The 12338-nt window shown below is 33.8% G+C and overlaps 1 protein-coding gene across 1 annotated transcript in view; it reads left to right on the forward strand.

The window, feature by feature from the left end:
* The window catches only part of CALCR (calcitonin receptor), a 152434-nt gene that overhangs the window by 99238 nt on the left and 40858 nt on the right, over positions 1-12338 (forward strand). The window contains exons 4-6 of the mRNA XM_004045752.5: positions 178-288; positions 5351-5463; positions 9056-9147. Coding sequence (XP_004045800.3) covers positions 178-288; positions 5351-5463; positions 9056-9147 — 316 coding nt within the window. The remainder of the gene's footprint in view (positions 1-177; positions 289-5350; positions 5464-9055; positions 9148-12338) is intronic.

A 12338-nucleotide genomic window follows, 5' to 3' on the forward strand; every position in this document is an offset into this window, starting at 1 on the left:
GATATGCTAAGGCTGTTTGAAACTTTATTTCCAAAATAAATGACTTGGCTTGTTTGAAATGTGGGTGGTTATGACTGGTGTTGTGAGCTCAGTTACATGTAATATCATCTTGGGATCAATCTTCTCATTTAGTTAAATCCACAAGGCTTCAATATTAATTTCCTTCTAAATGCCCAGGTCCATATTGCAATCGCACCTGGGATGGATGGCTGTGCTGGGATGACACACCGGCTGGAGTATTGTCCTATCAGTTCTGCCCAGATTATTTCCCGGATTTTGATCCATCAGGTAGAGTGTTTATTTTCATTTTATGTTCTTGCTATGAAGCTTTTAGAGTTTTCATGGTTTTGAGAAGAAAATCAGATACAAAATGTACCCACCTAATCATACTCCACATTTTAGCAACTTCTGAAGTGTTTCCTTAATTGAAATACTTCTTAGTTGTACAAATATTACAAGCTGTCTTTTTTTTTTAAGTCATGTTGCTGGTCAGTTATATGTGTTGGTATTAAATTCTGGTTTATAAAAATAGCTTTTCTAAAACTCTGCGAATAGTTTTATTTAAATGTGAGTTTTAAAAATTTTTCAATTGTCTCACTGAAAAAGGGGTAGAAATCTTAATTATGAAGGAGACCCAGATGCTGAAACTAAATGGATTAGCTATGGGCACAACATATAGGTCCCTGTTAATGGGTGAAATTTGTTCCCAAGAGTAAAGTGAGCCTGAGCCTACAGGGGGTAAGTGGCTCTAGAATCCCAATTAAAGAAGAAAAATGAGTCTACCCCTGTAACAATGTTAGAAAAATGCTTTTTGTGCTTCCTTCAAGAGTAAAAGATCTAATCTGTCCCTGAAAACAAAATTTCACCTCAGTAAGGCAGAGATAATGGAATTGGAATTGCAGAGGACCTCTTTTAAAACCAGTGCAGGCCAGCCACTTCTGGGAATTCCCATTGTGATGGAAAAGTTGGGATGTGAAGAAAGAAAGGGCTTTGTGCTGCGCCCTAAATCAGCTACATTCCTGGAATCTCTAACTAAATGCTATTTGATGATAATCCTTCAGGCCCTTATTGACTCTTCCCAATGAATGATGCTTCATTAATCTTGATTTGACAACTACATTAGAAGTAACTTGATTGGCGCGAAGAGCTGTTGTGCAATTGAGGCTACTAGGCCAGTTCCAAAGTAACAATGGGGCTCTTGCCAAAGTGGATATAAATATGGACTACAAGGCAAGGTTTTGATCAAAAAATCAGAGATTTACAGGCATCGATCCATCTTTTCAGCCTGGTTCTTATACAGAAACCTCTCAGCTGCGGGATAAATTCATTTTAAAAGTGTATCTGAAATATATACATATATTCCAAACTTAAATTATAAACATATATATAACATAATATATATATACACATACACACACACACCAAACTTAAATTCTTTAGGATTTTCTTATTGACCTAAAGCTTACATCTTAATGATGTACAAAACACATTAATGAAATGCCAGAGGTTTGTTTCACTTTGGAAAAAGTCCTTGGTAAAAGATAGTGAAAGAGTGAAGAACTGTATTGAAATTCAAAAGAGGCTGACATTCTGAAGGAATATGCTGGAATGTAAAAAGCAAAATTTAACAAGGAAGCATTTACAGCCCTGCACTTGAAGACAAACAAATAATTTTAATGGCACAGAGCCAAGATGGTCCAAATATGGTTTGGGACGGTGATTCTCAACCCAGATGCCCTTTCACAGAATGAAAAAAAAAAATTGTGAGCTTATGAAAAATGCAGATGCCTGACCCCTGTCCAGATCAATAGAATTTGAATCTCTAGGGATAGGACCTCGGAATCTGCAAGTAGTTCCCCTGTGTGAATCTGGAGTGAGAGAAGCACATTGTACTTTTCATGGGTCAGTCCACACATAGAGTATTTTAGAGAGAAATATCAATTATCAAAGCACATGTGGAGAGTCTCCAGGCTGTTAGCGGAAAATCTGTGGGGAGTGAATAATGGGGGTGTTTGGTTTCTAAAGGGAAGACCCAGAGTAAACATAATCCTTTCTTCAAATATTGAAAGACTCATCAGGTGAAGTAGGACAAATTCTTGACAGTTATAACAGTTAAAACCAAGAAATGACTCGATCCAGACTTTAGTTAAAACAAAACAAAAAATACCATTTGCTATGGCCTTGTTCATGAGTGGAATGACCTTCTTTAAGAGTAGTATCTCTCTGCATACAATATATTTTCCCATACCTGGCTGCATAACTTCATTGAAACCAAATTACATTCATTTTATTTAAAAAAAAACTGCTTTCTGCAATCTAATAAATATAAATTGTGGCCACTTTTAAAAATTGCAAGTAAGCTTGGAAGGGTTGTCATTGACAAATAACATTAGCAAAATAATCGACAAATTTTCAACATCAATTTTTTGTGCTGATTAGTGCTAATCCTTTTTCACATGTTGTTAATGTCCAATAGAGATGCTTTAAATAGGGTTTGTCTAGTGGCTGTCTCAGTAAATTTACAGTTTTAAGTTTTCTTATTTAACTTTGTAACAGATTTACATGAAGCAGTAATGATTCTAATAGGTTGCTTGAAAACATCTTTTGCTTGAAAAAATGTTTTTTCATCCATTTTGAATAAAAATTAAACATACAAATAACTCTATAACCTGCAGTTTAAATCTTGCATTTAGTTCAATAAGACCTGTTTCGGTCATACAATAAAAAATGATGAATTATACCTAAAAATTGCCAAGGTGAAAGGATTTTTGTATTAGCTCTTAGCAGATTAAGTAACCAAAACTACTAATAGAAAATTATTTTAAATATTATCAGATCTCAGTGACTTTTCAGCCAAATAAGTTTCTCTTTTCTTCAGTATGTTATTTCCTTAGCCTTTAAAACAATAGCAGTGTTCTTCAAATATTACCATATGATTCTGATTTCCACATCCTGTGCTAAAAAAGAAAATAGCCATCTATAAAAGCATTATCTATACGTACAACAATGCTTTGCCTTTGTTAACATAGAAAAATGCTTCAAAAATATTTTCCCTGAGAAATTATCAAAGATTAAAATTTTGTGAAGATTCCAAATACACTTGCAAAATCTCCCTGCATATTATACCAATCTAGGCTTGCTATTTGATCTCTCAGACAATAAACACATCGAATGGGTGCTTTGAAGAACTGGAGAGTATCTGAATAACTCAGATTAAATTTGGCAAGTACATTCATTTTAATGTTTACTTGTTCATTATTTCTATGTTATTTAATTCAACCTGATTTTTTCTTTCAGTTGCTTGGCCAATTCAGAGGTTAGAATTTAAATATTATCTTGTAGCTAACAACATTATCTAAAATTCTTTAGGTCACTGGAATGGAATATAGATAACCTTGATCATTTATGAGATTTCACCTTCTAGAGTCCCAGTACCAAATTAAAATATTGTTGACCAGTATTATAATACAAAAGCGAGGTTTTTTTAAGACAATCCAGCCAAATTCTAATTTTATTTCAGTGCCATTTTAGTTGTTTGCTAACAATTATACTAGTTTTACAGTGTGTTTATCCTGCTGATAATAATGTCTTGATAAATATTATCTCACCACTCTGACCACTTTTTACTCCCAATATATATTGATGTGATTTCCCAGCCTCATGCACTTTACCCAGAATCTCAGATATATACTCAGTTAATAATTAAGCAAAATACAGAACAAAGAAGTTTTCTTATTTATTTTTAAGATGGAGCACTTGATGTAGGGTCTGGTATATTGTAAGTTATCAAATGTTATTTTAAAAAATTATTGTAGTTGCTATGGTGGCCTAATATTTTAGCGTGAATTTCAGCAAAGATATGAGTCATCCCCATGAGAACTTATTATTTCTATCAAGTTTGGAACTTTACTTTGTACTGATACATATACACTGCCTAAAAAAAATTAAAATAAAAAAAGCAGCAAGGCTTTATCATACTGTAACCAGCACTGAATATATCACACAAAAATAATTGAAAAAATAATAAGCCTGATGGGAACCAGCAGACACCACAAAGCAAGCACTTGGAAAACTTCTTTCTCAGGGCTCAAAGAAAATCTTCTTATCCTTTTCCTCTGAAATATTTTGGTGTAAGCAGAACTCTTAAGCTCAGTGGGCAACCCCAGAATCACTGACCTGCTGGTTGGAGGGATAGTAAGATGTCAGGCTTTCCTCCTCTTTGCTAGGCATCAATTTCAAAAAAAAAAAAAAAAAAAAAGGCCAAACCAGTGTTATCTTTTATTTCTATGCCAAATCCAACTTCCAGGTACCATTTACATCATCTTATTTTCTCACCTACATCTGCATCTTAACAATAAGGACTTGCCTGTTTTGTTTCCTCTGACCAGCTGGCACATTGCCACAGAAATAAGAGGCTTAATTAGTGCTTAATAGCTCTGCAATGGATTTGGAATCAAGTAGACTCGGATTTGATTCCTGACCTTTCTACCTGCTAGTTATGGAAGGGAAATTTACTTATATATAAAATGGGAAGAACAATATTCACTTCAAAGACTCATTATTAACGTTAAAGAAGATAATTCTGCAAAGTGCTGAGCACAGTGCCTGGCATCCCCATAGCGAAGATGGAGATCTTTAATATGCCAATCCAGCTGAGTTACGGATTTCATTAACTAGCATCTGTGAGATACTTTAAAAAGTCAACATTAAAGGCTGAAGCCTGGATCCCTATATATTTTCTGTGGGATGAAGAGAGATGATTCAAATGAAATCTCTAGAGAGGCAGAAAAATGGCCTCTTGATATATCCCTTAGTTTTGGACTTCTTTGTTCTATTGGATTTAACCATATGGGATTGGGAAGATTTGAACATTTGATCCAAAAATTACTGTTTCATACAGTTAATCTAATGAAAAAACATTGCAAGTAAATAAAGAAAGGTATGTTCTTGTTCTTCTCTAGTAGTTTCCATCTATAATCAAAAGTTTAATGTCTGTTAAAAAATTATGAGGTAGAGTATAGGTAGCACTTCGGAGTCTGACCGATATCCATGTCTTTGGGTCTAAATCCTGGTTCAATCTCAAGCTCCATGACTCCTCTCACTGTCTGCTTTGAATTTGTAAAATGAAGATGGCAATGCCTACTTCACATGGCTTTGCTAAAGATAAAATGAGACAATGCATATTAGTACACTTTGTATAATACATTATTTGTGATAGTCTCTATTGACATACTCACATTCAAGTTCTATAAAGTGATTAATATGTTGGAATGGCTTTTAAGCTTTAATTTATTTTTCCTTGTTGGGATTTTGAGATATTAATGCAATAACTGTTATGTTTCATTAACAGAAAAGGTTACAAAATACTGTGATGAAAAAGGTGTTTGGTTTAAACATCCTGAAAACAATCGAACCTGGTCCAACTATACTATGTGCAATGCTTTCACTCCTGAGAAACTGAAGGTAGGTTCTTTTTCACGTTTCAGTATTGAGTGAGAATGTCATTATTTGTACAAGGAAATGGACGCATAACTGTAAAATATCTGCTACAAAGAAGCCAATAGGTTTTGTGGAAAGAAATCATATGATAACTGGTAAGTTCTAGGAATCTCTAGAGTAGAATTAGAGAAAATGACATTTCACTTCTTGGTTGGCACTCAGAGTCAAGAGTCAGTTGAAGTTCTGTGAGCATACAGAATCAGTCCACTTATGGCAGGGGTATAAGTGTCCATAGAGCAGATGAAAGGATTCCCAATGATGCCAGAAAATAGGCAACATTTCAAGGGACTCTCTAACATCTCTTTTCCTGGAAGAGTTTCAAAACTACAGATTTTTCCACAAGTCACAAGATAGCATGCTTCCCCTGTGTTAGCCACAACCTTAGTTTTGCAATAAAGCACAGAAAGAACTCCTAAAATGGGGCATCTCATCAGTCCACTAATACAGATATGGCTGCTTAGATTATTTTCAGTGGAAGTTCATTCTCAATTGTTAGTACTTGCATTTTACTGTATGTTAAATATTTTGAATCTTATCTCTGCTTAGAAACATTTATCTAAGCAAATGGCGGGTGGGGAACAGATGATCTTTCTTCCTCAAATGTATCAAAAATCTGAAAAATTCACCAAGTCTACAACCAGCCTCCTCACCCTACAGAACAAGGAGTTACAGTTGGTCAATGTTTAGCTGTGCAGGGCGTCTCTAAGCAACCCTGCTGACTCTAACATAAACCTATTATTTCTGTCAAAGACAGGCCTGTATACTAAATAATTATTCAATTGAAAACTAAAAGCACATTAGTGTCTTTGTTTGCTGTTGAGATGCTTTCAGGGTGTAGAAAAGTTTTCTTTTATTAAAAACAAAACAAATAACAAAAACAAACGAGATGAACATATGGCTTAGAGACCAGTTGAATAGGAGGGACACCTCATCACAAGCACAAGTTAAGGGCACCACAGCCAGTTATCTCTTTACAAATGGTTTAGTCACCCTGAGAATCAGATGCATGTCTACACCCTAATGGAGAGCTGTTAATAAAGTCTGATTAATAAGCTATGTCACAAAGTAGTGAATTTTCCGAATGAGTGTTGATTATGATGTTACAGAGAAAAATTATACTCATGTTTACCAGATTGTTGTAAGTAGTGCAAGTCCAAATCATTCTTAGTGTTGTTTTTGGACTTCTTACGTACACTGGCCACATCTGAGAATGAAATAATTTAAAGAAGAAATGCTACTCTCTAGGCACTTAGTATAATGATTAAAATGCTTTTCACATTCTCAGTGAACTATCGCAAGAACAAAAAACCAAACACCGCATATTCTCACTCATAGGTGGGAATTGAACAATGAGAACACATGGACACAGGAAAGTGAACATCACACTCTGGGGACTGTTGTGGGGTGGGGGAGGGGGAGGGATAGCATTGGGAGATATACCTAATGCTAGATGACAAGTTAGTCGGTGCAGCGCACCAGCACGGCACATGTATACATATGTAACTAACCTGCACATTGTGCACATGTACCCTAAAACTTAAAGTATAATAATTAAAAATAAAATAAAATAAAATATTGAAAAAATAAAAATAAAAATAAAAAAATAAAATGCTTTCCACAAATCTTCCACATAAATATAGTCACATTAAAATTTGAAGGAACCAACCTAGAATTCATTAAAAAAAAAGTCAACCTTGAGAATGACACAAGGATGGCAACTAAATTATGAGTTGTTGATTTAATCTTACACATTTAGACAACTCTATTTCAGAAGAACAAATGTTTTTAAAAGGAGTACTCTGGAAGCAACTGAAAAGAATATGAATTAAGTTATATAAATTTTTCTTAGAAATACAGTATGCAAAGATTTTTTAAAAGACCAGCAGAAGAGGGGGTGCAGATACATATCCAAATTAATTAAGGGGCAAGAGTGTTCTACATAGTAAACTATTTAGAAGGAAGAACTTTTAGAAAATGCCCCTCCTGATATTGTCTACAAGTGAAGTTAGAAAAATAGCCAGAAAATTAATTCCTGGGAGAAAAGATAGGTGAGTGTGTGTGTGTGTGTGTGTGTGTGTGTGTGTGTGTGTGTGTAAGATTCCTAAATCCCTCCCAAGAAAGCTACCTGAAGATTTTATCAGCTCCAATTATAAACCAACTATTCTAACTTTATTAACATTTCCTGTAAGAGTAAAATGTGCTATTAAGAGAGTGGTATCAACAATGAAAATGCTCCAAAAATATGGAATGCCTGGTCAAATGATGCAACAGGCACAACTTAGGAGAAGCTAATTAGTCCATTTTGAAATTCTAAGGCCTAGAAAAGGAATGTTCATTTCAGGAGAACAATAATGCACATAACCAAGAAAGGGCTCTGAAGAGTTTGGATGCATTTTAGCTGATTAGTGCTTCAATCCCAGACTCTTTCTGAGGAAATTGACAAGAATCAAAATGTTCAAGGATATATAAATGCTACATTTATTCCAGGAATTCAAAGAACTTCGTAGAAGGTATTCATCCTATGTACACTACATTTGCATTCATACCAAGACCCAACAAACTGTTGAAGGAACTTAAGACCAAAAGTCAAGAGATTAAAGTACAACTACAAAATAATATGCAAATTATGCTTCACCAAGAAAAACAAGTGAAAACAAAATCCCTAGTTGCAAAAGATTCAAGTCTACTTCAATTACAGCTGATGAAATTGGCTAAATAGTACAAAATGCAAAAGCTAGTGTCAAAATAGAGTGAAAGAGAGAGAAAGAGAGAGAGAGAGACCAGAAACACAGAAACAGATAAAGAGAAACAGAGAGACAGAGAAGACAGAGAGAGAGATGGGTGACTGGATCAATCTCTATTTTCTCTGTGATAAAATTATATTATAAGGAAAGGAAAGAGTGTGATGACTAGGAAAAAAGATGCTATGACATTATGCATTTTATGAGAAGGACATTCTTCCGAGTCAACATAACATTATGGGAGAATAAATAAAATTAACCACGATCGTGGAAAAAAAAAAGAATTATCAAATGGCTGCCAAGGGGAAAGGTTTCAGCTTCAACCAACTAAATACTAATGATATCATTTTAAACAAAGGCACAGAAATCTGCCACCATACTCTCTGCACCCTCTGTATATGCTGAGAGTCAGGACAGCTTGGAAAGTCGATTACTGCTTTGCCAGTTCTGTGGTATAGAATTATGTATCCACTGTCTAAAAGATTCCAGAAGTTAAAAAACTACCAGGATTGCTTACTGGGCTTAGGGATGATAATTTTTAATGCATTTAAAGCTACTTCTGAAATATATTTTTGAATGAGGTACTTCATCTCAAGGAACTTTATTCTTTGAAAATGACGATTTATTTTCACCAAATGACATGAGTAAAGCTAAAAATTAATTTCATTATCTGAAATATTTGTTATAATTGTAGTAGGTTTTTAAAAGGAGGAAAACATTTGTTGATTTACATATATTTAGAAATAGAAATGATTTTCTCTCTGATGAATCATTCATTCATTGTTTGTTTGTTTGTTTACTTTTTGTTGTTGCAGAATGCATATGTTCTGTACTATTTGGCTATCGTGGGTCATTCTTTGTCAATTTTCACCCTAGTGATTTCCCTGGGGATTTTCGTGTTTTTCAGGTGAGTACACTCACAGCATCTGCTCTTTATTTCCTCCTTTAAGTTACTGAAATGAATGGTGAATTCTGCAAGAGTGGAGGTGGGGAAGGGTCTTCAGCAAATTACAAGCGACATGCAACATTAGGAGTCATGAAGTAGCAAGAAAAATGAAATGAATTTAAGTATGCTTTTAATCCTATCTTTGGGGAGAACAGGATAAATTTATATCATTTTCAAAAGTACTATATCTTGAGACTTCCCAAAATAAGACAGTCCTGTGAATCCATAAGTACACTGTTGTAATATGGTAAAGGTTCCATTTACCATGGGTAAGTTACCATTAAGGGTGGAGGAGAGGATTCTCCACCTTCTTTTACTCCCACTCTAATTTTTGGAGACCATAGCCACAAATCCATATATACCCTGCCTAATTATTTCTTGCTAGCATGTGTAAGACTAAGGAATAAACAAGCACATCAGAGCATGTTTCTACAAAACCTAATTTAAATAATGCTTGTCTTTAGGTTTTATGGTACACAATTATGCTTGAAAGCAAAATATGAGAAAACACACAAGGAAAACTTGAATACTTTAAATTATCTTGTCATCTTACATGAATATAAAATAGGATCTTTACAGGAATGGTACATTTAAGTTAGAAACTGTTATATATGCTTTCATCACAACAAACTTTAGTGAAAATAAAGCACTCGTAACATTGTCCTAAGCTGGCTTTCTCAAGTATGTTCACAAATGTAGATTCAGAGTAAACCATATGTGTATTTTTTTTGACACGCCACGGTTCAGTAAAAATGTTAGAAACTGAAGTAAATTAGGTAAAAATGAAATAATACATGTAAGGTGCCCGGATTCATGTCTGACACATAATAAGTGAAATATGTGTTTGATATCATTATTATTATTATTATTGGTAGTAATAATAGTCGTGGTGGTATCATAGAAATGATAAAGAAAAGCCCTTTTGTAGACTCAGATGACCAACAATCATCCACACTTAAAAAATGTGGTATGTGATTAAATGTACAGTGATTCACATGTAGAATGAGGGGGGAGAAGAATATATATGTATTTATCACTACTGAACTATATACTTAAAATGGTAAAGATGGTAAATTATACATCTATACTTTACCTCAAAAAATAAATTTAAAACATAATAGAATCTTAATTTGATTTTTGTTAAAATATTGTCAGGATAGTACTAAGGAAAATTAAACCAAGGGGAGAATAATCACCTGTAATTACATCCTTAGTACAAGTACTATTTTTTTCCTTCATCATTTTTCAATCTTTGTCTATATCTTAGTCAAGATTCTTATATTGACTAAGCAATAGAGGTGAACAGCAATTTTTAACTGGATAGCAAATGATAACATAAGCAAACAGACAATGAGCTCCTTCCATAAATGGTTTAACAGGAGAAAGACTGATAAAGCAAAAAGACATGAAGTATTAATTACTCAAATTAGAATAGAAGAGTATTTTCAATAATGATCAGAATACAGTAATCACATAACATGATTAATCTTGGAATGTCTTCATTTTTCAATTGCACTTCATTATGGTAAATAAACACATCATCATGGTTCTCAAACAACTTTTATTTTAAAATATGCCACTAAAGCATATTTTTTAAGTTTTTTAAATATAATCATAAAAAAATTGAAAGAAAAATTCCCCAAATTTGTAATCATGCAACTAATTGTAGTCAGGACTTTAAAGGTAATAATGTCAAAGGCATAGATCTTAATTCTTTATTTCTCCAGTCACTTAAATAAGTGAGAAGATGTGAGAGCCAAATCAGCAAAGAAATTAAGAATTTTTTTTTCAACGATCATTTCTATATTAAGCTACTGAAGATGGGTGTGTTAAAGTGTGGCACGAGGGCAAAGTAGAATATTTCTCAACTCCAGTTAGTCCCAAAGCAAAATGATTCTGATCAAACCCTTGAGAGAGTGTGGGGGCAGATTGTCTAGAAAGTACCCAACTTTGCCCTACTGTCTCTCAGTTCTAAGAACCAACTAAACAGCAACTTAAATCTGGGGAAGAAAAACAAGTCTTATTGATTTATCATCTGAGCCTAATAATGAGAAGAAATGAACTGAAATAGCTGGTTCTTCAGAGCAGACACAACAAGAGACAAATGAGATATGAAAAGCACATATGCTGAGATGCCAAATATTCAAACCAAAAAAAGCTGTATAAAATTTTTATACTTGTTTTCAATCATATCTTAAACCTTACCCAAACTAAAAATATAAAGGGCATCTGTCTTCTTAAAATTTAAGTATGATCCTGACCCTTTAATGTTTTTTATATTTGAATTTCAGAAACATTAAAAGTGATTGTGGAAGTAGAAAATAATACTGATCTATCATTGGAATTTATTTGCGAATTAGCAAATTTTTTCCAGAATTTTTTTTCAAATACTCTACATCACCATCACCTTTAAGATCTTTACTGCACATTACAATAGGTTTCATAATTTATGCGCTTAAATGGGATCATCTGTGTGCAACCTGAGCAAAAAATATCATCACTCCCTTGCTTAATTCTGTATTCCCAGGGTTGAGTAATTTTGCAAACTCCAAACAATTTTATAAAACTTTCAGGAAACTAGAGTGAAAAGTTACCCAGCTCCACTTCCGAGAGCTGACGCCCCATTCACAATCATTCCATTGAAATCTCACTGTAAAGCCCTCAGAATTCTTCAAATGTGTCTCATAAAAAGGAGGAACCCTGCAGCTGTCCTCCTCAAATGAGCAGGCCTAGGAGGCCTGCAGAGAAATTTAAAGTCACTGATCATACAAGAGGCTTTGGAACTGCCAATACTTCACTAAAAACTTGGGATATTACTCAGAATTAGTTTATTAAAGCATGCCTTTAATCTTAATGTAATTTTATTCTGAGCATGCAGGGGAAGGTAAAAGGTGGAATTATGTAAACTTAAAGCAAATAGAAATCATGCTCCTTGTGCTGTTGGAAAATTAATGTATAAATGTATATAAAGTCTTCATTTTAATAGAAGAAAATTTATCTTCTATGCCTTCTTCCTAGAGAAAGACAAAATGTAGAAAAAAACAAAATTTTTCAGGTTTAATTCATGGAAAAGTCAGCATTAACAATCTTAACTGTTCAAAAGTTTGAATAATAGTCAAGATGATATGCAGGTCATTTCTGGTACACCAGTT

Source organism: Gorilla gorilla, chromosome 6, assembly GCF_029281585.2.
Source record: "Gorilla gorilla gorilla isolate KB3781 chromosome 6, NHGRI_mGorGor1-v2.1_pri, whole genome shotgun sequence".
Lineage (NCBI taxonomy): Eukaryota > Metazoa > Chordata > Mammalia > Primates > Hominidae > Gorilla > Gorilla gorilla.